Source organism: Syngnathoides biaculeatus, chromosome 14 (assembly GCF_019802595.1).
Source record: "Syngnathoides biaculeatus isolate LvHL_M chromosome 14, ASM1980259v1, whole genome shotgun sequence".
Classification (NCBI taxonomy): Eukaryota; Metazoa; Chordata; class Actinopteri; order Syngnathiformes; family Syngnathidae; genus Syngnathoides; species Syngnathoides biaculeatus.
This window is the reverse complement of record NC_084653.1, coordinates 24,016,295-24,044,208: the sequence shown is the minus strand read 5'-3', so window position 1 is coordinate 24,044,208 and position 27,914 is coordinate 24,016,295. Positions and strand designations below refer to the sequence as shown.

General features: G+C 42.7%; 1 protein-coding gene across 3 annotated transcripts in view; it reads left to right on the top strand.

Annotated features, from left to right (window-relative positions):
• Positions 1-27,914, top strand: part of dop1b (DOP1 leucine zipper like protein B) — a 29,651-nt gene that overhangs the window by 796 nt on the left and 941 nt on the right. The window contains exons 2-38 of one of the 3 annotated variants that reach the window (XM_061841363.1): positions 2,596-2,774; positions 3,733-3,914; positions 4,000-4,170; positions 5,023-5,212; positions 5,294-5,392; positions 6,739-6,862; positions 6,990-7,099; positions 9,404-9,515; positions 9,599-9,719; positions 10,616-10,735; positions 10,902-11,004; positions 11,079-11,138; positions 11,196-11,297; positions 12,352-12,653; positions 13,150-13,535; positions 14,452-14,723; positions 14,810-14,962; positions 15,058-15,149; positions 15,767-15,957; positions 16,711-18,241; positions 19,035-19,122; positions 19,205-19,393; positions 20,643-20,765; positions 20,842-20,976; positions 21,064-21,119; positions 21,846-21,950; positions 22,043-22,109; positions 22,213-22,372; positions 22,648-22,733; positions 22,829-22,938; positions 23,028-23,177; positions 23,286-23,347; positions 23,432-23,560; positions 25,061-25,197; positions 25,265-25,320; positions 25,398-25,541; positions 27,761-27,893. In XM_061841363.1, coding sequence (XP_061697347.1) covers positions 2,637-2,774; positions 3,733-3,914; positions 4,000-4,170; positions 5,023-5,212; positions 5,294-5,392; positions 6,739-6,862; positions 6,990-7,099; positions 9,404-9,515; positions 9,599-9,719; positions 10,616-10,735; positions 10,902-11,004; positions 11,079-11,138; positions 11,196-11,297; positions 12,352-12,653; positions 13,150-13,535; positions 14,452-14,723; positions 14,810-14,962; positions 15,058-15,149; positions 15,767-15,957; positions 16,711-18,241; positions 19,035-19,122; positions 19,205-19,393; positions 20,643-20,765; positions 20,842-20,976; positions 21,064-21,119; positions 21,846-21,950; positions 22,043-22,109; positions 22,213-22,372; positions 22,648-22,733; positions 22,829-22,938; positions 23,028-23,177; positions 23,286-23,347; positions 23,432-23,560; positions 25,061-25,197; positions 25,265-25,320; positions 25,398-25,541; positions 27,761-27,893 — 6,489 coding nt within the window. In that variant the 5' untranslated portion in view covers positions 2,596-2,636. Of the gene's footprint in view, positions 1-2,595; positions 2,775-3,732; positions 3,915-3,999; positions 4,171-5,022; positions 5,213-5,293; positions 5,393-6,738; positions 6,863-6,989; positions 7,100-9,403; positions 9,516-9,598; positions 9,720-10,615; positions 10,736-10,901; positions 11,005-11,078; positions 11,298-12,351; positions 12,654-13,149; positions 13,536-14,451; positions 14,724-14,809; positions 14,963-15,057; positions 15,150-15,766; positions 15,958-16,710; positions 18,242-19,034; positions 19,123-19,204; positions 19,394-20,642; positions 20,766-20,841; positions 20,977-21,063; positions 21,120-21,845; positions 21,951-22,042; positions 22,110-22,212; positions 22,373-22,647; positions 22,734-22,828; positions 22,939-23,027; positions 23,178-23,285; positions 23,348-23,431; positions 23,561-25,060; positions 25,198-25,264; positions 25,321-25,397; positions 25,542-27,760; positions 27,894-27,914 lie in introns of all 3 variants that reach the window. The other 2 variants (XM_061841362.1, XM_061841361.1) reach the window with 2 other exon arrangements.

Here is a 27,914-nt window from a genome sequence, read left to right as displayed (position 1 = left end):
CTGAGATTTGAGACTTAACCTCAGATGCGGATGTAGTGACACTCTTTAACTGTGTTGTCTGTTAGTAAAATAACCATTTTCTATAGTCCTTGTCCTTAATAGGGTTGCCAGTGAGTTGGAGTCTATCCGACCTGACTTTTAGGTGTGAGGTGGGGAGTGGTCACCACCTAAGTGCACATCACATTCACACCCCTGGTCAATTTAGGGTCTTTATGAACCCAAGAGGCCATTTTTGTGTTGTAAAGAAGTGAAGAAGCTGGTCCACGTGGGGCGGAACAGTTGGCAGAAGGTGTCTGGTGTTCTGTGTGACAGAAGAGTCTCCACTCGGATGATGGGCAAAGTTTATAAAACAGTGGTGAGGCCGGCCACGATGGACGGATTAGAGACGGTGGCACTGAAGAAACGACAGGAAGCAGAACTTGAGTGAGCAGAAATGAAGATGTTGAGGTTCTTGCTCGGAGTGTGCAGGTTGGATAGGATTAAATATGAGCTCATTAGAGGGACAGCCAAAGTTGAGAAGTCCAGAGGCGAGAGAGTTGAGTTTATCGGTAGAACTCAGAGTTCAATTGTCTTCTACCACGTTGTCCTTTATTATATTATCCATGAGGCATATTTTATACTGTGTATTCTTATTAGAGTTGTGCAGTGTAATGTGCCTATTGCAGAGTTCAACTATCTTCAGTTCCACAAGTGCAGTCACTCACATTTGAAAAATGTACGGGTGTGGTCAGTCATGCCCGCAGATATAAAGTTGCGGGTGTGTGTTGTTTGTAATTATGAGTGTACCCCTTTAATAGCGGAGGGGGGCGCTGTCAGGTAAACTAGGAAGTAGAAGTAGGCTGAGAAACAGAGTGTGCTTCCGTTTTTAAAAAACCTCACCCTAACCCTGGCGCGCAGACTCATGCGTGCCTGTCAAATCAAAAAGCTGGTTCTGATTCTGACTGCAAGTGCTCATCTATGGTAAACATCGTTCGCTAATTTTATATCATCTGCCACTGCTCGTTGGAACAAATAATTTCTCCAACAGGTGGTTAGGATAGAAGGAATATAGACACAGCCCCTGGAGCACTTTCAATTCCTTTATTGAATAAATGGTAACAAAAAAACAGTAAACAAAAGCATATTCTTTGATAGAATGTCAATGGCTTGCACTGACGCCATTGTAGTTAACAGTCTGCCAACTCCACATCCTCATTTGGTGATTTTTACATCACTCAACTGACCAGCTCCATCATTTAAAACGCAGACATTTCATGTCCTAGGTGCTACAGTTTGGAACATAAAGACGGTGTCCCCCGTTGGACAAAAATAATACTTGCATCTCACTTGTATATATTTTGCTTCTAAATGCATCCAATTCCAAGCCGCTTATATTCACAAGGGTCGCGGGAGTGCTGGAGCCTATCCTAGCTAACTTTGAGCGAAAGGCGGACTACACCCTGAATGGGTGGGCAGTCAGTTGCACGCAAGAGGTTTTAAAATAGGCGGACTACACCCTGAACGGGTTGCCCGTCAGTTTCAGGAAAGAAGTTTTAAAATGTGTGTACATAATGAAATAACTAGGGTAATGTGTATCTTGGAGCCTATCCCAGCTACCTGCGGGCAGAAGGCAGGATATACCCTGAATTGGTTGCCAGCCAATAGCAGGGCGCATAGAAACAAACATCCATTCAAAGTCACAATTTAGAGTCTTCATTTAACCTACCGTGCATGTTTTTGGGATGTGGGAGGAAACTGCAGTACCCGAAGAAAACCCCACGCAGGTACGGGTAGATCACGCAAACTCCACACTGGCGGGACCGGTTTTGAACCCAATTTCTCAGAACTGTTAGGCAGTCGTTTGCGTGCAAGTTACTGTACTCAGATTTATTTAGTAAGAAAATACGAAATAAAGTACACGATGGGGTTTGAGATGAGATTAGTTTAGCCAGTTTTCCTCTCTAAGCTCATTCCATCCTCTGAGAGTCATCCTGGAATTATGAAAACAAAAACGATCAAACCAATGTTTACTATTCTTTATCCATCCATCCATCCATCCATTTTCTTAGCCGCTTATCCTCACAAGAGTCACGGGATACTGTCCTTTTTTCTGAGCATTTGTGGTTTAAATACTTCAGGGATTTCACACCAGATCTTATGAGGTTTCTCTCCGGGTCCGCAATCGGCCCGCGGCTTGCTGCACTGTCCGAAAGAATGTTTGCATGTATTTGTTTGGATGGCATAAGAAGCGGCATTGAATGTTCCAGCCGTATGTGAACAAAAATTCCAAGTCCGAGGGGATGATGAAAGGGGCATGCCCTCGTCCTCCAAAGCTCATCTCTGCTAAGCCAGAGAGACGCGATGTCCTGCCTCCACAAACCCTTTCCTCTCTAATCTTACACACGCACGCACGCGCACACACACGCACACACACACACACACACACACACTCTCTCTCTCTCTCCCTCGCTCACATGTGCGGCATAATTCTATTTACAAGAAACAAGCCCCACAGGGATGAACGCTTCTCAGAGAGACAACATGAGAAGTTGATTTTCATCCACGCCTATCGCCTCGTAAAAGAACATTTTGTTTGGCTTTGGTGTTTTTCTGCAGACACATTGTGAGAACATGCTGCCGCCTGACTGACGTGCGACATGGATCCCGAGGAGGTCGAGCTCCAGAACGACTACCGCTACCGCAATTATGCGGCGGTCATCGAGAAGGCGCTGCGAAACTTTGAATCGTCGAGCGAATGGGCAGATCTCATCTCCTCCTTGGGGAAGCTTAACAAGGTAACAGCGGGTCCCCGTGTTGTACCACCTGATTGAGAATGCTGGGTATTACAGTAGACGTTACATATTGTGGGCCCCAGAGTTCTGAGGTCTGGGCTTCGACCTCTGCTACAGCATAACTGTGTTTTCCCTGTGCTTGAGTTTTAGTCTGTCTCTCTTCCATATTGCAAAAACACCCTTTTTGTTCATTGAAGACTAAATCAATGGTTCTTTTACCTTTACACACCAAGAACGAGGGATGGGGAGGATCTATCGAATATACACGATACAGTATATCGTGGGTTGTTGGATGTGAGATGTAGAAAATGGCTGTATAGCGATTATTTAGTACGAAACGTCACAAAATGTTTTCTGCCTTTCACTCTGTCACTGCACCTACTAGCAGAGGAATAGTGAATGTGGTAAGGAAGTGAAGAAACGGGTCCAAGCGGGGTGGAACAGTTGGCGGAAGGTGTCTGGTGTTCTATGTGACGGAAGAGTCTCCACTAGGATGAAGGGCAATGTTTATAAAACAGTGGTGAGGCCGGCCACGATGGACGAATTAGAGACGGTGGCACTGAAGAAACAACAGGAAGCAGAACTTAAGGTCGTAAAAATGAAGAGGTTCTGGCTCAGAGTGTGCAGGTTGGATAGGATTAGATATGAGCTTATTAGAGGGACAGCCGAAGTTGGATGCTTTGGAGACAAGGTCCGAGAAAGCAGAGTGCTATGGTGCTATTTATCACTATAATAACCAACATTAAAATGTAGCGTAAAAGTTTTCATTCAAACCATTTTTTAAATTCCCGAAAACATTATGTAATGTGAGCATTAACACCACTTAAATATAGAAAAATTGAAAAAAAAAAAAATCCCGACGTAAATGGTGGTGTGTTGAACCCAGAAGTTTACATAAACTGTGTCCAAAACAACAAGGCTGGACGAAATTATTTGCTTATTTCCTTTCACACCCCGTCAGGCCCTCCAGAGTAACCTCAGGTACTCCCTACTGCCCAAGAGGCTCATCATCGGCAAGCGTCTGGCCCAGTGCCTGCACCCGGCCTTGCCCAGTGGGGTGCACCTCAAGGCTCTGGAGACCTACGAGGTCATCTTCAAAATCATAGGGACAAAATGGCTGGCAAAGGATTTGTTCATTTACAGGTAAAAAAAAGAAAATGGAGACGACCCCCCCAGGAAGAAGTGCTATGTACATTTTGATCTGACGGATTTGTTTTTGCTTTCTTAGCTCGGGCTTGTTCCCGCTGTTAGGCCATGCCGCCATTGCAGTAAAGCCTGTTCTTCTCACTCTGTATGAACGTTACTATTTACCACTCCAGAGGGCTTTACTGCCCAGTCTTCAGGCCTTCATAACAGGACTACTGCCAGGCCTGGAGGAGGGTTTGGATGTCAACGACAGGTATGTGGCCTTAAAATAGAATCTGCAATATTTATTTTGAATAATTACATTTTCTATGTTAGTTGATTGATTTTATTTTTCTTTCCCATCCCTCTAATGAAACAAAATTGAACTTTTCTTCCCCCCTTTTGGGATGTGTTTTATTTCCACTGAAATTTACACAATCATATTATTTTGTCAGATACAAAATTGTATTTAAAACCGATTCCAGCATATTTTTTTTCCATTCATTAACTTGCATCAATTTCCACAGAAAGAGTAGGTTCAATCTTTTTGATGAGCTAAGTCACGGGTGTCAAACTCAAGGCCCGGGGGCCAGATCTGGCCCGCCACATGATTTTTTTTTTTTTTTTTTTTTTTTGTGGCCCGTGAAGGCAAATTGTCGGTGTCAAAATCTGTGATTCTTGTGAAAATATGTACCAACATTTAAAATTGTTATATATCATAAATAATAATGTTGAGATATCTGCATTTTTGTGTTACCAAACATGAAAAACCCATTACGCTTGATGTCTGACTCCAAAACTAGTTCATAAATTTCATGTGTAAATAGGATGAGGCGATTCATGTTTTCTATGGTTTCACCGTAACGGCCCTCTGAGGGAAATCGTAACTACGATGTGGCCCGTGACAAAAAATGAGTTTGATTCACCTGATCTAAATCTTGTTAAAATAAAAGCAGGGAGGGTGGCTCTCTTTGATCCACAAAAGTAGCAACAATTCATTTAGAAAAAATGTATTGGCCCAGCATAGTCTTACACATCCACTTTAAAAATGCTTTTACTGAAGTTTTGCAGTTCTTTTTAAATTTCTTTTAGTTTTGTGTTTTGACCCGCGTCTTTCTCCGTCCAGGACCGATGCCTTGCTGCTTAAGTTGTCTCTGCTGGTAGGTCAGCAGGTGTTCTATGGAGCCCTGTGGGGTTCTATACTCATCAGTCCCACGGTGCGACTGCCCGCCACCGTCTTTGTAGTCTCACACTTTGACCGCACCTTGCCGCTCCAACAGCAGAAACACATGCTCGGCTATGACCATCGCCTGGCGGTGAGCGCGTTCATCTTCTAGGATTTGAAATCGTTCAGCGTCGACAAAGTCGGGTGTTTTTCTGAACTCCTCTTTGTGCAGGTGAAGTCTGTGTGTCTTTCCCTGCAAGACTCAAATGTGCTGGTGCAGAGGAACATGCTGGAAATCTTGCTGTTCTTTTTCCCTTTGGCCACATCCCTGGTAACTAAACCATAACTTCCCCAATACTTATTTTTAATTACCATGTTTTAGAGGACACGTGCATTGTTTTTCACAATGTCAACCTCAGCTGTTTTAATCATGTCTGTGAAACGTTTTCCTTAAAAAACTAAGGCTCAAGAGCTATAGTACAATTTACGCACACCAGTTTTGACATGCCGGCCTCGTTTCATGCATGTTGTTGACCTCGCATAGTGCTGAGCTTATTGCCACTTTTGTTACCAAAATGAGTGGGGATGCAGCCTGAGGCTTAAAGGTCAAGTGTCATCGCTATAAACATTCTAAAATAGATATTGTAATGAAAAATACATATGACATTATTCACTTCAATGTCTATACGAAAAAATAAATATGAGCGGAGAGCGCGTCATCCATGGGCAAAGTTGCGGAAGTCTCATTCGACATCCAAGTGGTCGCCATATGGGCCGCATCTCCTGCCCGTGACATCACACTGGGACATTCGCCATTGAAAACACGCTGCTGTGCCAACCACTATGGGAGACGAACACGCCCCTTCTGACACGGAAGCTCTTTTCAAAGAAGAGAACATCTCACAACCGAGTGAAGTGACCGGGGCCACATTTAGATGATATGCGGATCACGGCCAAACCACCTCCGCGCGACGGTGATAAAAACGATGCCGCCCGCGAGCGACAACGACGCCGCAGCCAAACCGTCTCCCCGTCCGATCCACCTCCGCGGTGGAGATGAGTCACCACAACCCGGCGCCGCGATGAACCACCTCGGCAACGTCATGTCCGCCTATCACTGCTTTAGCCAGGGTGGCACATCGACACATTTAGCACCCCTGATTTACGGATTACGCTCCCCCCAAACTATTGTTTTTTTTTTTTTTTAGTAGCTATATACACACACACCCGTCGTTTGGAACCCATGAAGGTCTCATCCTTTGCACCTGTGCAATGCATTTTTCACGACAAACCGGGTCTCTTGGAAAAGTATGAAGAGCAAATCTATCCTTCCGAGTGTTTGAACATTATCCAGCAATGCAACGAGCCGGCATTTTGGCTAACACGAAGGAACAACGAGCTGGAGGTAAAACTAATACTTGAGCGCGGTCCTGTCCTGTACATTACGCCCTGCTTCTTCTCGAAAACAAATCCCTCGAGAGGATTTTCACGGCGGGAGTTGCAAAAAGCCATATGCGTCAAAATCATGCTTTGTGGTGGGGGAAAAAAAACTCATGGGTCCATGTCGGCTGCCGTTTTTTTCATTAATAACATACTAAAAATCTTGCCTTTCATGACAATGGCACTTTAATGTTGGGCTCTATGGACAATTTTCTCCTGTCTTTTTCGTTTGTTTAGGACCCAGCGGAGACCAGCATCGTATTGAGCATTGATGACGTGACCGCAATGGTTTCTGCTGCTTCACTTACATTACTCCGCAGAGACATGTCCCTCAATAGGCGTCTCTATGCATGGCTCCTCGGTACAGTAACTAATCATAAGGCAATATGAAGTGATGACTGGCTTACTACCTTCCTGGTAGTTTTTAGTTCAATTTCTGTTTTTCTCACTTTGCTGTTGTGTGTTTTTTTTGTTTTTGTTTTTCGTAGGCACAGACATCAAAGGAGAAATGGTTGCACCGCATCCAACTATGTCTTCTTCAGCAGAGGAACATATGTCGTTTTACTTTAACACGTACTCAAAGGATCTTATTGTGCAGGTAACACACACGCATTGAGATACAGATATATACAGGCGCATCTAGATCAGGGGTGTCGAACTCATTTTTCTCGTGGGCCACATTGTGGTTCCAGTTTCCCTCAGAGGGCTGTTATGACTGTGAAGCAATGTAAATATTTAATCATCTCATCATATTTAAAGCATCAATTCATGATCTACTTATAGAATCAGAAATCAGGCATAATGTGTATTTCAACTATTCATGCTTGGTAACACAAAAATGCTTGTAATATTTCAACTTTATCATTTATGATGCGTCACAAATGGATTTTTTTTTTTTTTTAATAAAGATTTTTACAAGAATAATTGAAATTGACACTTAGATTTTGCTTCACGGGTCACATAAAATTGTGACCTGTGATCTAGATAAATTGGATATTTTGTAAAAGAAATCATCTTCATGCCTTCAGAAGTCAATATTATATCTATTGACTGCATATAAAATGAACATTTTCAGAAGGCAATTTCCCACATTGTTTCTCAATAGATTTTTCTTACTTGTTTGTTATAATGTAATTCCTTGCGATGGGAAATTTGTTTGGTTTTTAATCTGTAAACTGTAATGATCAAAGTTATTTCATAAATGAATCCATTTGAGTTTTTTTTTTTTTTTTAAATTGAATTATGACATTTAGTTGTCCATGATACTATAATTTAGTGAGATGTGGAAAATGACACAATTACTACCACAGTCTGTTCCGTTTCATTGGTTGACTGAGTGGGGACCAGTTCAGGGTGTATTCCGCCTATCACCCGAAGTTAGCTGGGTGAGTTTCCGGCACTCCCGCAAAACTTGTGAGGATAAACTGCTTGGAAATGGATGACCTCCAAATTGTTTTCCCTGAACAGTTTTTCCCTCATGTTAATTAGTTCCAGACTTCCAAGTATCACCGGCATCTTTTAAAATAACTAGATTAAAAACAGTGCTGGCAAAGTTTTAAATTACATTCCCAACATTAACAAAGATATTTGCCACCGTGTAGTAAAACTAAATAAAAACCAAATAAAGTAAAACTACTAATCCTTTAAAGACACTGGACAGATATTCAATTAAGATTTGTAACGGGAAGTTGTGTGCGTGCTTGCAAATCAATACTGTTACCTAGTGGTATTTTATAGTTTTTACTACTTACTCTGTCAAGGTTTTTTTTTTTTTTTCCACGTCACTGTGACGCCGAGTAGAACATGTACGTTTGTCATGTCGAATGGGAATGTTGGTGGCAATTTAAGCAGCGTGCCAGTGTTTATACTGAGGAGTTCCACCCGTGGCACGCATGCCAAAGGTTGCTGACCCCTGTTTTAAAGTGACGGTGATTTCACTTCAATTCACTTTTTTTTTTCTTTTTTTGTGCCTTCTCTGTGGACCTCTTAACGCATTTACTTTTATTGCTTTAGCTGGTTGCAGCACGGAAAAAGCTAAGCAGTCTTGTGATGAGATCTGCTGATGTCTTGCATGACACAGTGACACAAGATTTTAATAAATTTTGGTTGCCTTTTTAGATCTATTCTCCCCCAAATATTTTGGCATGGGTGGCACGGTGGATCGGTTGGTAAAGCCTTGGCCTCACAGATCTCAGGACCCGGGTTCAATCCCGGACCCGCCTGTGTGGAGTTTGCATGTTCTCCTGTGCCTGCGTGGGTTTTCTCCGGGCACTCCGGTTTCCTCCCACATCCCAAAAACGTGCAACATTAATTGGACACTCTAAATTGTCCATAGGTTTGATTGTGAGTGCGACTGTTGGTCTCTATGTGCCCTGCAATTGGCTGGCAACCAGTTCAGGGTGTACCCCGCCTCCTGCCCGTTGACAGTTGGTGGTGGTCTCCAGCACTCCCTGCGACCCTCGTGGGGATAAGCAACAAAGAAAATGGATGGATAGATATTTTGGCATAATTCTTCATCATACCATTTCTCGGGTCTTCTCCTTTGGAGTTGATGACTGTTACAGTACATATAGACACATACTTAAGACACATCTACTTACTGTCATGTCAGTACACAAATGATGGTGCGATAACCATAATGCTTAACCTTAGGTGGTAAATTGGAAAAAAACAGATCACCAAGGTAACAAAATTAACAAGATTTTGAAATGAAAACTAGGGCTGAACATGGTCATGGTATTTATTTGGAAGTACGTATGTCTTCTCTGGGGGGACGAACACTTGAGAAATGAAAAGGAAGCAAGAGAATACTACGTTAGTCACATGTGCTGTGTTTGCCCAGTGTTTTATCTCATTTGTTTCTCGTCTTCCTTCTTCCCATGTGGCGGGTCTGCGGCTTCAGGGTTTGATTAACATCCTCAAACAGAAAGATGTTGAAAGCAAACCGGAGAGCGTGATCGGCTACCTCAGGCCTTTTCGTATTATCATCAGCTTGCTGGATAAACCGGAATTGGGTAAATGCCGCACACAAGACACGAAAATGATAAATGATTCTTTGTCTGGTTTTTATGAGTACTACTGTGGCATCTGTTTCCAGGACCGGTAGTCTTGAGCAGTGTACTGTTGGAGGTGGTCCGAGCCTTTTACACCTACTGTCGAGAGATGCTGGATGAAGATACCATCACCAGTTCAAGGCTCTCAGGCAACCAGTTGGCCAGGTTAGGGCAGCAACAACAGACAACCATCAATGGCTTTTCCATATATGAACTCAATACAGAGTTGGTGTCCCAAAAAAACTTGTCCACATCGAGGGCTTTTAATGAGTTACGATTCGATTTATTGGGTTTGTTGCAATTTGATTTTTATCTTTGTCAGGAGTGATAAACAAGTTTTAGGGTAAAAAATAAATAAATTTTGTGATTAAGTCAACAACATGTGAGGGCTTAATGATAACATGCATATTAAAACATCTGGAAAGTCCTCTATTAACTGGTTAAACACAACATATTACTCTGTGGTTTGTTCTTTTTTTTTTATCTTTTCATGAATGCTAGTTGACTTTTAGGACTCCCATCAGGGTCATTTGCCCTCTAAATAGGTATGACTAGCTGTTTAGTGTTTTATAATTTATATGTCAATTAAAAAATATATAAACCTATTTGTCAACACATAAGGGGAAAATTACACAGACAAAAAAAAAAATACTGTATACATATATGGAGAGCCCACAAAGTGCCATAAGATTTGGGGTTTGTGTCATTTTAATTTTTTTCATTTTTAATTTTTTGGGGGGATCATGACTGATAATTGACCTTTAGGGCTCCCCATGAAGGCCATCTTCAAAAGTAAAGATGGAAAAAAGTAATAAAATGAAAATAAACATTTTTAGAAAATTAAAATGTGAGTTAAATTTAGAGAAAAAATATTTTTGGTCATTAGGTCAACATATAACACTGTAATTACAAAAGATTTATATATCTGTAAAAACAGATGGATTTAGTCTTGTCGAAATTTTGGTCATTTTGACAACAAATAATGGGTTAATGACAAATACCTAGATCTGGAAAATGGGCTTTGCTTCACATTGATGTTTGACCTTGTTGTATTTTAACAGCATGATAAAAGAAAACAAGAACGGCGCAGAGATCATAAAGACGATGAATATGCTCGTGAGCTCCATGGACAGCGAGTACCTGTGGGATTACATGACTCAATGCTTCTGCACGTCTCTCAGGTGAAACCACAGATTAGCACATTGAATTCGCTCCGCAAAGCAGAGTCAAAATCATATTTACGTGCAAAATAACTAGCCCATTCCATTTGTAAATTGAAATCTAATGCTGTTTTAAGGTTGGTGGATTATAATTTAGTCCTTTTTTTTGTTTTGGTTTATTTTATAGTGACAACGATGCACCTATGCCTTATCAAGACACCAGATGTCCTGCTCCCTCTGTCACAGAAATGTCCAATCTTATTATTTTTTTGCTTGATGTTCTTCCTCTGGTAAATAATCTCTAGTTGTTAATCAGAACATGAAGTGTACACAGTGTTTTCCTAATCTCTGTCTTCCTTCACAGGAACTCCACGCTGACATCCAGTCCCACTTCCTTCCCGAGATGCTCGGCACAATGCTGCGGACCCTGCGGGGCCGCATGGACTCTGTTTGCTTGGAGGATGTCACGCAGGCCCTGCGGGCATGCTTTAAGGTGCTGAGTAAGATCCAGATGCCCGTGGCGTTCATGGACACAGAGGAGACAGTCGTACAGGCCCAAGAGGAGGATAAAACAATTACTCAGGTATAGGTTTGATCATTAGGGCAATATTTCCCCAACTTTTATGGAGCCAGGCACATATTTGACAATAGAGAAATCTTGAGGCACTCCACCAGACAAAAATGTTACAATAAGTACATCAGTCATTCATATTTGATGAGTGCGTTCGCAATCTGCACAGTCGAGCAGGAAAAATCACGTGCGTAAAATTTGTTACGAGTAGAAAAAACTGATATTGAAAGATGTTGCTTATTTTTTGCAGTCTTGACATTAATTTATGTATTTATTTCATAAACGTTAACAAAACAAGCCCGTTCCAAAACAATCCATATTCACCCGGAAACAGGAAATGCAAGGTAACCATACTGAGCATGTACGGAAGTGATGCCAAAAGCACATTTTCCGAGCTGCTTCACGTACTGCGAGCGCATTTACGTCGAAAGTCGTCAACATCATGCACCATGTCAAAGCCCCCCACCCCCACCCCCCAAAAAAAAAAAAAAAAAAAAAAACATCCACCTTATCACTTGATTCAGGTGTCGCCAATACGTCTAGCGCATGCACATAAAGCCGGGTTCTAGCAAGCCGGCTTTCTATTTACGGCAGTCGCGTCAATGCACACCTGCACCCTACCCCCACCCATACTTGAATAATGAGTTAATCTCCTTTTACGGACAACTTGACTATGTAAAATCTGCGCTTGTTTGATAAAATACAAAGTTGATTCACTCACATGAAGTCTTGACTTAATCTGTTGTATGAATGGCTACATGCATGAGCTGTGACTCTGCCGAAATTGAAAACGTTTCATGAAAATATGTACACATGTAAAGAAGAAAAAGGTTTCAAACACAGTGTTGTCATGCCACGACAGCGCTATGATGGTAATAAACACCAGTAAGTAGGTTGGTCGACAGCACATTGCACTATAGTAAGACATTGTGCCACACCACAGTGGTTGGGAATCACTGCATTGTACTTTCTACAGTGTTTCTTCAGTTGGTCAAATATTTTCATTCAAACGTTTTTTTGTAGTTATGTATTTGGTTTTCTCACTGTAAATTCTGCTTCTCTCTAGGATGAAGAAAAGGGAGGTGAGAGAGACGACTGTGTCGGTGAAAGTTACGGTCACCATGGAGACGATGAGCCGAACAGAGATGCAGATGAGGCAGAGCCTGCAGATGGACCCTACCAGACACTCCGATCAGAGGACAGCGGGCTGGGGGTCAGCGCCTCGCCGTCGGAGCAGCATCTCCTACCCGATGTGGGCTCCAGGGCGAATGGAACGTGCAAAAACGGTCCCGGAGTGTGGAGAAGGGGCGGAAGCGTCGACACCGCAGCACAATGCATGCAGGACATCCTGGCTTTCATAGCAACAAGGTAAAGTACGCATTATTTGACAACAGAGTGCACACTGATTAAAATACATAATTTTTAAAGTAAAAAAAGAGACCATGACAATCTTCTATTTTCCATACTGCTTGTTCTCACTAATTTAGGTTACTTTGGTGAGAGCCGAGGTCCACTATGGACTTGTCGCGGAGCAGATTTTATGGCAAGAGACTGTACAGAATCACATTAGTTAATATGGACAATTTAGTGTGTTATTGAACTGAACATGCATGTTTATGGACTGTGGTTAGATGCGTGGGTACTTGCACAGGGAGAACATGCAAACTTCACGTTGCACAAAGTAAGGACGGACTCTGAAGCAAAAGAGTAAACCACTGTTCTACTGTACTGCAGAATAAAATGATATTTGAGGGTCAAAATGTGTTTGGAGACACGTGTAGTGATTATCAGCAATGCATAGATTTCATCTTAAAAGTAGGCCCTCTATATCATCTAGACTAATCCTTTCTCTCCTATGTTTTAGACACCTGCTGGTACAGGTGGAGGATGTTGAAGCACAGGAAGAAAAGCCCAAGGCTGACGTTACATCTGGCAATGTTGATCATAAGACTTTATTAGGAAGCAAAGTAGGATTGGAAATTAAAGACAAACTGACAGAATTCTTCACTCCAAACAATTTAAAACGTCAGTCCACATCTGAGGCTCAAGAAGCAGAGACAAAAAAAGAGCACAGCAGTTTTCTGGACTGTGCTGCTGGTTACAGGCCACGAGGCAGGAGCGAAATCTCAGAGGCTTGTCGACAGACCTTCGCTGCCGCCTGTCACATGCTCCTGGAGTGTACCACCTTCCCCGTTTACCTAAGTGAAGAGGAAGCCTTGACTCTCCACACAGACATGTTTGGCCAAGCAGGTCAGTCACTTGCTTCCTCCACTTTTCAACCACAGATGTACAGTGGAATATTCAAAGTCTAAAACATTGAGACCTGTGGAATATGCCTTAAGGGAGACATTTCATGCTTATTGTTACTGAATTCAGCCTCCAGGTGTTTTAATAACATGTCTGCGACGTGCGTTTGTCAGAATACTCCAATGGTAAAAACGAGTTCACAATTTCCTGTCTTGCTGAAATGAACCCATTTTAACTAGAATCAAATTGAGATGTCAACACTTATTCTGTAGAAGGAAAATATGCCTTGAAAGATAGCTAATTTTAAGCATTCAAGGTCCCATATTTTACCAAACCAACTTTTTTCCAGAATTTGGTACCTTTTGTTGGCTCCACGGTGAGTAAAATTGTCCATGCATTCCTGCGTTTCATACATTTTTTTTTTCTGCCAAGAGGCCTGAAATCTATCTATCTATCTATCTATCTATCTATCTATCTATCTATCTATCTATCTATCTATCTATCTCTCTATCTCTCTCTATCTCTCTATCTCTCTATCTCTCTATCTCTCTATCTCTCTATCTCTCTATCTCTCTCTCTATATCTCTCTATGTATACCTTAAATAAATGGCATGGCCCATTTTGTCACCTGTTGTGTCATCGAAGACAAATAAACATCTCACCGAAATAAACATCTCCCTTTCCCCAATTTTCAAAATGTGGACACTCGAACAATAATATATAAAGAGGTCATTTAAAAGTTGTTAGTGACAAAAGCAACATGCCGAAGAACAGTCTCTTAGAATGAATTCGAGACTGAAGTTCACAGTGTGCGCACAGCTCACCCGCAATCCTAAGAAGGACGAGCGCTGTAGAAAATGGATGGATGGATGGATGGTGGATCACTGGCACGTTCAACTGTGACGTTTCTTCTTCACAGGAGATAACTGGGAGAGCTTGCCCGTGTGGCTGCAGTCTTTGATGACATTGTGCTGCATGTCAAGGGACTACAAAATCCAACATACAGCTGTGGCCTCTCTGCTGGAGCTCATCAACCACTCCCAGTCCTTGGCGCTGGTCATCCAGGACAAGAAGCGGCGCTACCAGACGTCCGACTCCAACCCTCTGAGCGGGCAGCTGCAAATGATCACCGTGCCCCCCATTTATCCCACTTTGCTTTCCACCATAGAAGAGGGCACTGACCTTTACCAGGTCGAGGGAAATGTTTGTGCTAACCAAACAATCTTAAAAGTGTGTGTATAGGACGGAAGGTATTTTAATCGTGTGTTGTGATACAGAGGGTTGCCCTGGTGCTTTGGAACCAGTTGGACACAGAGCGTCGAGAGCATCACACGGCCTGCGTGGAGCTCTTTTACCGCCTTCACTGTTTGGCGCCATCAGCAACCATCTGCGAGGACATAATCTGTCAGGCGCTGTCCCACAAGGAGAAGGTGAAAATACATGTCGGGTTGCTCTTTCTGCTTCTGGTGACAAAGACAAATGATACAAAAAAATAAACAGTGGTTCTTGTAATCGCGTGGCCTAGGCTGTTCGACTTGAAGCCCTGCACCGCTTCTCGATCCTCTGGCACCTGACCCGTGAGATCCAGTCGAACAGGAACTCCCGCTCCTTTGACAGGTTTATTCGGACACAATTACAACAAATACATCTTTCACAAGGCTTGCAATAAGTGGAATTCCATCACAGTTTGCCAGTCAAAAATTGCATTTTGTGCCTCACAAAAATACAAGGAAAACTAAAACTGTGAAATGCATATTTTTAAGTTTTTACACATTTAATTGGACACTCTAAATTGACCCTAGGTGTGATTGTGAGTGCGATTGGTTGTTGGTTTCTTTGTGCCCTGCGATTGGCTGGCAACCAGTTCAGGGTGTACCCCACCTCCTGCTCGTTGACAGCTGGGATAGGCTCCAGCACTCCCCGTGAGGATAAGTGGCAAAGAAAAAAGATGGATGGAAGTTTTTACACTGAGCACGAACTGGCTATGGCATAAATGAGTCATACGTGGTGAGCCGTAGCAGACTGGAGAAACTCAATGTTTGCCAGACAGTCCGGTACCAGCTTGTGGTAACCTTGAACTCAAAAAGATTTTCATTTATGTCCCTTTTCATGTATAATTATCATTCAACCAAACCCAGATGTCCTGAATTCTGCAGTACACTGTTAATGTTTGTCTCTAAACTGTATTATTTCCAATCAGTCTTTAAGTCCAAATGTGGTTCTTTCTCCTTCAGGTCACTTTGTGTCGTGGTGGAGAGCCTGAGCTGCGCAGACGGCTCAATAAGTGCAGCAGCACAGTGCTGGCTGGTGCGATCCTTGTCCCTCAATGACGTGGTCCGGATCCTGGAGCCCATCCTGCTCTTGCTGCTTCACCCGTCCACGCAGTGTTGCTCCATTCAAGCCATCAAACAAAATGTCACTGCTGGTTAGTCTTTAAGCCATGTTTTTTTTTAAGCAGTTGATTATTTTGATTTTTTTTTTTTTTTTTTTTTTTAAGCTATGAATTGAACAATTGAATTGATTTTTATTTTGTCTTATTTTTTTACAACACTCTCAAGATGCCAAAAGATTGATCAAAGCCCTGATTAATAAAGTAGTAATGTTTAGCACTATTTTTGTCTAATTGAACTTCTGTTAACCCTTTGGCAAAAAATGTCCTGGAAGTGTGAGTGTAAATGGTCTAATCACATCGATTTGCTATTTATTTTTTGGGTAATATTTAAATATTAGTATGAAATGATAGTTGTGCCACATTTAGATGGTATATACTGTTGAAACTATTAACCCATTCATGGGCAGGATGGCAATTTTTTGCCTTATTGAGATAAAAGTCTCCTAACAGGCCACAATCAAGGAAATAACTACTTTTTCATTTATGGTTAAGTTATATGATAACTTTAGTAATTTATAATCTCATCCCAAAAATGGGACGCTGCCCGGGAGAGGGTACTTGGGTTTTCTTAGTAGATCGTCCCAAAAACCAGAATCATAATCAGATTAAAGCAATTAAATATTTTTATATACTGAAGGATATAATGCGGGAAAATCGTGATGTCCCAAAAATGGGACGCTTCCCACGAATGGGTTAATATAAGCAATTGAACCAAAAAAAAAAAAAAAAATGGGGGTCACTTCTGTTACTTGAATTTTACTCTGTGATTTTTCTTCTCTTTTAAAGGCAACCTCAAGGTTCTCAACAACAGAAGCCGGTGGCCTACAAAAGCAATGGATGCCATGGCTACTGAGACCAGCACCTTAAATCTCCAGAACGTCATAGACCGAGAATCCCTGTGGCTACAATTAGATAACGGTCCCGAGTTGTCCTTGGTGGCATCCAGGAGCGAGAGCGAGGAGACTGTGGAGGAGGACGGAGAGGAGGATGAAAAGGAGGCTGTCAAAAGCGACAACACGGAATCGGCAGATACCAGCGGTGCCCAAGTGTCCACTGAGAATTCGGGCTCCGGCACCGATGAGGGAGGAATGGTCAACGGCCTGCGGAGGGCGGAGTCCGAGCGCACGCAGGCGTCCGACTCGCTGTCAAGCGAGGATGACGAGGATCTGGAGTTGGAGGCCATGGCCAGATCGCGTTTGTTAAAACAGGAACGTGAGAAAAAAGAGGCCATCGGTTCATTGTTTCATCACGTGCTCCTCTATCACGTGGCAGGCGGTTGGCGCCATCTGCTCCAAGGCTTGGCGCTGCTCGACAGCCTGCTGAGGAGCAGTGCTGAGTGCCCTCTAGTGGAGGCATTCTCATCCACTTCCCTGGACACCAGCTCTGCCGCACACCTGAACCTCGTCTCCAACCTTTTGCAGCGCCACCAGCAAGCTCAGGATGGCATGAGCTTCTACGGCGCTTTGCTTTCCCCTTCGTCGTTCCCCTCCGTGCCCCCTTCTCTCCTCATCGAGCTGCTAATGAACCTGTGCCTGCGATTTCTCTGCTCTCACTACTCGTCCTGGCAGAGCCTCGGGCCGCTCGACTTGCAGGGCAACAGAGATGTGCAGGTGAAGAGCGTGGAAGTGCTAACGCGTATGGTGAATCAGCTCACTTCCATGTCGCAAAGACATGACGGAACCCCTGAGCACATTTACAAACTCCTCGCTGGGTGTAAAGTGCAGCAGTATGCTTTACTTACACTTTCCGCTTCTATGTATATAAGCCAAAGGGTTACGGACAAGCGAACATCCAAGGGTCTTGAGCTGCTGGATGAAGATGGTGGACTATCAGAAGAGAATCTTGTGAATGTCGGGAAGGGAGAAGGGCTGGAGCAATATCCCTTACAGATGGAATTGCTCAAACTCCTCCAGGCCCTCATCGTCTTGGAGTACCACGTGCGGCCCAGCAGGACGGCGTCCGGGACTGCAGCCAGCGGGGCTTCCGGTCAACCGGCAGAATCTCCGACTGGCAGTAACCCCCTCACGCGTGGGTGGCAAACAGCCGTTCTGTTTCAGCAGTCCATCAAGGCGGCCCAGTACGTCCAGAGCCACCCCATCACCGCCCAGGGCATGTTCGTTTCTGCCGCCGCCAGCGCTCTGCAGCCCCAGTACGGCTACGCCATGCACCCACACTGGGTGGCGCTGCTGTGCTCCTCTCTGCCGTACTTGGGCCGCTCTTTGGGCATCATTGTGGGTCCAGTCATGAATCAGATTTGCAGGAACTTGGATGAGCTGGTGAAGATTTTTGAGCATGATGGAGGAAGGGCAAATCAGAGGTAAATGCAGCACATCCTCTTCTGACCTCTTCCACACACCCATTCTAGTTCACTCTTAATGCGTCATATAACTATGTGCTAAATTAATAGAAGTTACAAAAATCTTCTGCTTATCGTTAACATTGTTGATCAATTATCTTTTTTTCTGTATGAACTCAAATATAGAGTCAAACATCCAAAATCGAACACAAACTATTCTATGATGCAATTTGTCTTCCAAGTTGGTCAAGATTAAAAACAAAAATTAATGTCAAGTGAATTAGCTAATTCTAGGCTCAAACTGAGGGAGCACGGTGTGCTAGTGGTTGGCACATCTGCCGCACAGTTGTGAGGTTCTGGGCTCCAGTCTCAGGTCCAGCATCCTGTGTGGAGTTTGCATGTTCTCAACAGCAAATTTATGGGTAACTACTTTTGATTTCAGAAGTCATGCAAAATAGTTGTTGATTTTTGACAAGTCTTCAGTTCATTTTTAAAATGGGTTTGTTAACCAAAATGCTTGCCGAAAACATTTTTAAAGCTAAAGTCTATGCTGTTTTGGTACAGAATATAGAAAAGAAACATGAAGTCGATGCACAAGATTTGGTTTACTGGGTCACACAAAACAATGTGACCGGCCAAATCTGAGGAACAAGTAATTTTATATGGTTGAGTGAAATTTACTAAAGTCAAATGTCATCATGATGATTCTTTGAACTGTGTGTTTTCTTTGATTTCCCGGGCTTATTATTCCAGGGCTGATAGAGGATCCACTGCTTTTTTTTAAATTTGAATATCTTTCTGCTGTAACTGGCAGGCGGGAGAATATTCCACCAGACTACCCTCTGACCCTTCTAGAAGGCCTAACCACAATTACACACTACTGTCTGCTGGACAACAAGCGGGTGAGTCTTACGAATACTGTATATACAATAAACAGACAGTGTACTGTTTCCAGGACCTCCCGTTAACACTGCGTTTCACCAGACCTTGGTAGCCTGCGACTCTGTTGACATCCGTAACGGACGCAGCGCTGTGCTGGAGGGGCTGCCGCACATTCTCAGTAGCATGGCATTGCTTTGGGGTGTGGTTAGGAAGGAAGAGTTGCACAAGCGGGCACCTGACACGCCAACAAGCAGCAAGCCCAGTTCTTCTGTGTTCTTTAAAAGCACCAAGGTATGTTGTTGATGTACACCATTATACAGCTATCCATGGGAGACGGCATAACATACCATACACTCTTTGCCATTCACGTCTACCTGCCACTCTCTGACGAAGATGTGGGAGATATTGCATGTGCAATAAACTCCTAAACCAATGCGTCTCATCTTCAACAATCTCGGCTAATATATCAACGTTATCAATAGACAAAATTCAAAGGTCGAGTTTCATGAAATGGATGATTTTTAGGATGTTATTAATGAAAAAACGGCAGCCAGTATGGACACATCCGTTTTTTTTCACCACAAAACATGATTTTGACGAACATGGCTTTTTGTAACTCTCGCCATGAAAATCCTCTCGAGGGATTTGTTTTCGACCACAGGCAGTAGTGCTCTCAAGTGGACTTGTTTCTTTCTATTAGTTTTACCTGCAGGAAGGTAGCTCGTTGTTCCTTCGTGTTAGCCAAAATGCCGGCTCGTTGCATTGCTGGATATTGCTCGAACACTTAGAAGGATGGATTTGCTCTTCATACTTTTCCAAAAGACCCGGTTTGTCGTGAAAAATTGATTGTAAAGAATGAGAGTTTAGTGGGTTCCAAATGACAGGTAGGTGTGTATGCAGCTACTTAAAAAAAAAAACAATAGTTGGGGTGGGGGGGGGGTGTAATCGGTAAATCAGGTGTGCTAAATGTGTCTGTGCACATCGGAAGGCTTCCGTGCAGCAGCCGCTGAAGAACTGCCTTCGCAGGCCTTGTGAATGTTTCTATCACCGCCGCGCGGAGGTGGATCAGGCGGGGAGGTGGTTTGGCCGTGATCCGCATATCATCTAAATATGACTCCAATCAATAGGGTAATGCCCTGGTCACTTCACTCGGTTGTAAGATGTTCTCTTCTTCGAAAAGAGCTTCTGTGTGTGAAGGGCCGTGTTCGTCTGCCATCGTAGGTGGCACAGCGTGTTTTCAATGGCGAATGTCCAGGGTGACGTCACGCGCAGGAGATGCAGCCAGTATGGCGACCACTTGGATATCGAATGACACTGCCACAACTTTGCGCACAAATGACACGCTCTCTGCTCGTATTTATTTTTTCGTATAGACATTGAAGTGAATAATGTTATATGTATTTTTCATTTCAATATCTATTTTAGAATGTTTATAGGGATGACACTTGACCTTTAACTATATTTAACATAATTGCACCAGTTAAAACCAGTAGCAAATTTCATTCATTATTTATACATTATTGACATGTTGCTCGCATAGATTCTACGTCAGCGGATACTACAGTTCCTGCTTCCTCTGACTGCCCAATATGGAATTGCAGTCATGGCTTCGCTGGGAGCTGCGTGGCGCAGTAGGAAGAGTAAAAGGAGTCACACAAATAATGTAAGAGCGGCAATGTTCCCGAGAGAGAGAGTCACGTAGAAGAAAAGGATTGACAGCTTCTTTTTTTTTTCTGTAGATTTTACCTGCGGTCAATGAGTCTCATCTAACCATTGTAGAGTTGGTGAAATCGTTGCACACCTTGCACATTGACACCATCCTACACTTGGTCAAGGAAGTGGTGAAAAAGCCACACCAGCTCAAGGGAGATACGGTACCAAAAAAAAAAAAAAAAAAAGTACTCAGTATTTGCATTTTCAGCCACCCTTTTGTAAGAAACCTCCTGCTCTCTCCGAATTAGAAGTCAACCCTGGTGGACATCCCCATGTTGCAATTCACTTATGCTTATATGAAAAGGTAAATATGTAATAATACACAAGTCACTCTGGTTGAAGTCAAGGTTTTGGGACAGTGATTCTCATCCAAAAGACTGATGTTAGCGTGACGAAAAGCGTCAGCGCTAGGACGTGCAATGAAAAGACCCAAGTCAGGTTTAGATGCTCACAAGGCTGAAGTCTTAATTAATAAAATAAATGTATTCATTTTATTGATTATAATAAAATTAGGCGGCACACTGGATCAGCTGGTAAAACGTCGGCCTCATAGTTCTAAGGACCCGAATTCGATCCCAGCCCCGCCTTTGTGGAGTTTGCTTGTTCTCCCCGTGCCAGCGTGGGTTTTCTCGGGGCACTCCAGTTTCACGCAACATTAATTGGACACTCTAAATTGCCCCTGGGTGTGATTGTGAGTGCGACTTTGTTTCTATGTGCCCTGCGATTGGCTGGCGACCAGTTCAGGGCGTACCCGGCCTCCTGCCCGTTCACAGCTGGGATAGGCTCCAGCACTCCCTGTGACCCTTGTGAGGATAAGCGGCAAAGTAAATGGATGGATGAAAGTATTTTCACCAAGGGGTTTTTAAGCATGAAGCTGGAAAACCACTGCTTTAACCTTAACTTCAAATGACTTCATCCATCTGCCACATTTCTGAAATAAATGTGCGCCTTGAATGCAGAAGTTTGCCTCCGCCTGCGTTGTTGTAAGACGTTTTTGTAAATCCTCACTCCATCTTTAAATAATGTGTAGCGTTACAGCACAAGCCCTGCAAGAGAACGTCGCCCCTCTCATCAGTCTGCTCCGAGAGTCTGTCCAGCTGAACCTGGCTCCCCCTGGTCACTTCTTATTGCTGGGGTTAGTTTGTGCACAGATATTTAACAAGTTTGTACTCAAGATATTTGAGTTTGTTTAACATTATGTGCTTCAAACGCAAATATCACTTGCAGCATTCTCAATGAAGTTGTCAATAGACTCCCCAATATGGACAATAAGAAGGATACTCGAGATCTGCAGGTATAAAAAAAAAAAAAACATATTTTTTAACCGCTTGAAAGCCAAACAAGGAGAAACTGGGACGGTATGATTTTATGAATAAAAATCCCGGCGGTTGGTGCAGGAGGTAACTCAGCGCATTCTGGAGGCCGTTGGCGGAATCGCGGGCTCGTCTCTCGAGCAAACCAGCTGGTTGAGCCGCAGCCTTGAGGTCAAAGTTCAGCCGCAGGTGTGCAGCGAAATGGACGAGCCTGACGACGCCGATATGGATGGCGATCACTGTGGTAACTATTGATTTGTCTGGATGCTAGTCGATCAGCAGTTAGAATCCAAAACAACTTTAAATGAATATTACATAGGGTTAGGGTTACCATCGTGTTTTAGGTCAGAGGCTTGGGTGTTTTTGTGCTTTTTATCCCTTAATGACCACACTACTAATCAGAAATGTGCCTCTTATTAGAGCATGAAGGGCTTTTTCTGTGCTTTTTAAAACATAGATCTGGCTTAAATACATAAATGCTATTTTTGCGTGTGAAGATCTAATTATTCTTCCTCTCAGTAGAGACGATGGCTCAAGCCAGCGCCATGGTTTCATCCTCTGCTCCCTCAGTTTACAGCGTGCAGGCTCTCGTCCTCCTAGCTGAGGTATCTTTTATACCATACTGTGTGTTTGTCAAATAAATATGCGTCTTAGAGAAGCGGCGGTCCATAAATTACATTTATTTATCTCACTTGTGTAGATCTTGGCACCACTTCTTGACATGGTGTACCGCAGTGACGAGAAGGAGAAAGCAGTGCCTCTCATTTCTCGTCTCATGTACTACGTTTTCCCCTACTTGAAGAATCACAGGTAACTATTTTTTTTGTAACATCACCACCGTACAGTACTATCACTTTAGGATTAATAAGACTAAAGTATGATTTTCTGACTATATGTAGTGCCTACAACATGCCCAGCTTTGAGGCAGGAGCCCAGCTCTTGAGCAGCCTGAGTGGTTACGCTTACACCAAGAGAGCCTGGAGGAAAGAAGTCTTTGAGCTCTTCATGGATCCCCTTTTCTTCACAATGGATGCCTCCTGTGCACCCAGGTTAGAAACATAGCAATAGATCCTTAGTTTTTTTTACTGTTCAATATTATTTTACGTCGATGATGGTTGATCATTGTCTAATGAACGTTTGTTCTGTGCTCTCTCCAGTTGGAAAGCCATAATTGACCACTTGCTGACTCATGAGAAGACGATGTTTAAAGACCTCATGAGTGAGTAAATTCACCTTGATTACCAGGCAGATGGCGGAGAGGGGGGCAATTGTATGAATGTCATGTTTGATAATGTTTGTTTAGGTATGCAGAGTGGCTCCCTGAAGCTGTTTGCCAACGTCGACCAGAAACCCATGCTTTTGAAGCGCCAGGCGTTTGCAATGTTCAGTGGAGAACTCGATCAGTACCATCTCTATCTACCCCTCATTCAAGGTGTGACATTGTTTCCGAATATTGCGCACACGGGAAATATGATCTCTGCTATATTTACTAATTTGCACTTACCAAGAAAGTGACAGTCTCCAATTTTCGTGGTTGTTTAATGATGATGGTAATAGACTATAGAGCTGGTGTACCGATGTCATAAAATCACTTGACTTTTGTTTACGTCGCCATATTGCCGGTCAAGATAAGCTTTGCTCAATGCTAAGTCGGTTGTAGACGACACAAAAATATGTCTTGTAGCACGACGCCCACAGTCTTGTCCAATACCGTCAGACATTTAGAAGGTCAAAATAAACGACGGTACGTGGAAAAATTAGATAAACTCTGCATAGAGGACCCGTATTTAATGCCAAAGTCGATGTTTTCGCCAATAAGAAATTGGACTATTAATTCACTTCCGCTTGTCTTGGACAACTGGATCTACACATGGATCTGGTGAGTAAATCGTCGAGATTTACACGGAAGAGTTTGAAAGCGTATAAAAATCTGGACACATACGAATACTTTGTTACTGAATCTGTTCTCATCAGGAATAAATCCCACATAGTGACTGTTTTGACGGCTCGTGAACGCGGAAGTGTGTTCGGCGACATGTTATAACCTTTGTTGGAATTCATCGATCTTTTCAGCTAGTATTCAATGCTAATATTTAAATAAATGACCCCTGGTTTTACTCAAACTCGCATTCATTAACTATGATTGGCAAAAAAACCAACTTTTTTTTAACACGCATTGTTCTCAAATAAGACAACTTGGCATTACAAATACTTTTTGGTAATTTGAGATTGAGAAGAATAATTCCCACTTGAAATGAAGCAATCGCTACTCAGGCGTGTGTGTATTTTGGTTGGGCACCATCCATCACGTTTAAATGTCGAAATCCATCGAGCTTTTCACGTCTTTTCATCTGATATTCCATAGAATGATCTCTTTGAATATGTGTCTCGTCTGTTGTGATAACCAACAGCAGAACAGGTCTCGGGTATTGTAAATATTCTACTCTGGTTTAATGTCTCCCACAATGTCGAGCAGCTCTGTTTGACCAGCAATATGGCGCCGTGAAACTGATGACATCATGTGCACGAGCTCTATATCAGTCAGAAATACGTAAAAAATGCACCCCCCCCCAAAAAAAAAATATTCACGGGCATGTTTTTTTTTTTTCCTTCGGTCAATACGACAAATATGACTGCCTTACTGAGAACACGAGACGAGCTGTTTCTCCACTACAATATTATTATTGTATGTCTTGTATAACTCCCATGTGGCCATGGGGCACACACCACAAGAACAGTACAATACAGTACAGTTTCCGACTATAATTTTGTAATATTTATTGGGGACTAAATAATCTATTACTCTAATCAGCAGTCAACCATAAAAAAATTGGGATTTATTTTCTTTATGAGCAAACAAATTTCCCCCACAGTGCTTTTACATTTCCAAATATTGAATGTAGTGACGAAAACATCATTGTTTCCCCACCAGAGCGTCTCACGGAGGCTTTACGAATGAATCCCAGCCCCGCAGTTTCCGCTCAGATATTCCTGATGTTCCGTGTTCTCCTGCTGCGGATTTCGTCCCAGCACCTGACATCTCTTTGGCCGATCATGGTCACAGAGCTGGTAAAGATTTTGAGTGACTGTTCACACAGTATAGTTACTGTAATTACCGTTTGTTTGTTTGTTTCAGATTCGCACATTTGCACGTCTTGAGAAAGCTCTCCTGGTAGATAAAGATGTCTCAAAGTGAGCTCTTGATATTTATTTCCCAATCCTGACCACGTCATTTCAAATAACCGTTATCCCTGCTTGTGTACACCCAGGCTAGCCAAAGTCGTACGCGGCGCTTTCGACAGAAACGCGACCGTGAATTTCTCCCAGGCGGAGTTGAACATGTACCTGTCAGCTTGTAAGTTTCTGGACACATCCTTGGCCTTCCCCCCGGAGAGGATCCCACTCTTTCAGATGTAAGCGGTCTCTTTCGGGAAAAGTCACGTCATCGTTTGTAAGACCTGGTGCTACATTGGCTGTTCGGGCTTAACTTTTATCAGGGGTTAAATGTTTGAGATTCAATTCAGGGTCCGCACGGGTGGTGGACAGGTGTGCATGTACACTGAAAAATTTAAAAACACACAAAATTAATTGCTTCTTTGCTTAACAAGCAATTTGCATTTTTTGGGGGAGGGGGGCAGGAAAGAATAGCACATTAGACACATTCAAACGGACAAATCTGAGTCAATGTAAGTACTGAATGGAATCACTTCATAAATTTATTTTTTTCCTGTTCAAATGAGATCAGCTTCAAGTATGTGCCACGGGAGAAACTCCACGACACACCCTGCAACTCACAGGGGGCAGCAACAGTGGTGGAGGGTTCGGGTGTCACTACGGACTGCCTGCAGCAGTCCGTTAAAATATGTATTTTGGCAATAAAGAAAAGAGAATTGCTGTTAGTAAATAGCTGGAATCGCTATCGTTAAAAACAACAGACCAAGTCCAAAACTTCGGTGTTCTGATAGATTCTGACCTGACTTTCAACAGTCATATCAAATAAATCACGAAAATGCCTTTTACCATCTGAAGAACATCACCAGAGTGACGGCTTGATGCTTTTATCTCAAGTAGACTTGACAATTGTAATGGTCTTCTGCCTGGACTCCCCAAAAAGAGCATTTAAACAGTCAGAATCATTCAGAATGCTGCAGTTCTGGTTCTGACCAGAACAAAGAGGTCAGAGCATTTAAATCTAATTCTAAAGTCCTTACACAATCAGCTTTAGAATAGATTTTAAAGTTCTGCTACTGGTCTATAAATCCCGAAATGGTTTAGGTCCTGAATACATGAAAGAAATGCTTACGGAATAGAAACCCAGTCGAGCTCTGAGATCAACAGACTCGGGTCAAATAGTGGAGCGCTGAGTCCAACACGGTGAAGCAACATTTAGCTATTACGTTTTTTTAAAAAAAAAAAAATGGAATAAGTTAACAGAGATGGCATCAGCGCCAAGTTTGAATGTTTTTAAATCCAGGTTAAAAACCTTTTTTTTTTTCCTTCATGCTTTGAGTATTTCCAATTTTAATGATATTTCTTGTACACTGCTTTTAATTGTACTTTTATTTTATTAAAGTGCAGTATATAATTATTTTATTCCCCCATTTGAAATGTTTTATCTTTCAGTATTCAAATACTTTTAATCGTGTAAAGCACAATGAGTTACCTTGTGTATGAAATGCGCTATATGAATAAATTTGCTTTGCTTTATTAGTAAAGTAGGAAAAGAGTTTTGCGTGCCCGTGAACCAAACAGGACACGTGAATTGAACTGAAGTAGTCTGCGAGAGCGGTTTGGGTGGTTTTCATAATTTGTCCCACCCCTAGTTTGTACGTACATTTATGGCACAGACTTTATAAGTCAGCTGAGGCTTTTCTATGAAAAGGGAGGTAACAAATTAACAATAGTAAATCAAACTTGCACGTATTAATACTTAAATTCTTAAATGTGGAAAGCATAGACATCCCCAGACACTTGGATTTAATCCCTGGTGGTGCTCTGGCAGACTCTAATACAACTGTCTTAAGTTCCTGCTTGTTCTTGAGGCGTTTTCCCGACTTTTGTCTTCGATCCATCAAATTTCTTTTCTGCTTATCCTCACAAGAGTCACGGATTTACACTCATTTGGTAAAATAAATTCTATTTCCTTGTGGTCGCTTGTTGCAATGCAGACTTCTTTGGGCCAAAATACTCTTTGTCCCAAAGACTTCCATCCATCCATTTTCTTAGTCGCTCATCCTCACGAGGGTCGCGGGGAGCGCTGGAGCTTATCCCAGCTGTCAACGGGCAGGAGACGGGGTACACCCTGAACTGGTTGCCAGCCAATCGCAGGGCATACTTTTGTCTTCAGCAAGTGAAATACATACTCAATCGGATTCAGGTCAGGTGATTGACTTGGCCATTGCATCCAGTTCTTTGCCCCAAAAAAGGTTTCTTTTTTTTTTTTTTTTACGGGTGAATTTCCACCAGTTTTAAAGAACTTTCTTAATATTTCTTACAATTCAATTACAGTTTTTAATCACATGCAAGAGATTAGAGTCATTCTTAATACAGGAAGAGTTCAAACACTTGCATAAATAAAAGAGAAATATTTATAAAAAGGGAATAATTAAAAGGGAAGACATTCTGTGCGCAGGTATCGCTGGGCATTTGTTCCAGAAGTAGACATGAACCACTACAGCGGTCCGGAGAGTGCACTGATTGAGGGCGAACAGGAGTGTAAGCCCCACGTCGTCCGAATTCTGGAGGGAATACAGCAACGTTACGGGGTAAAATCATATATTCATAGC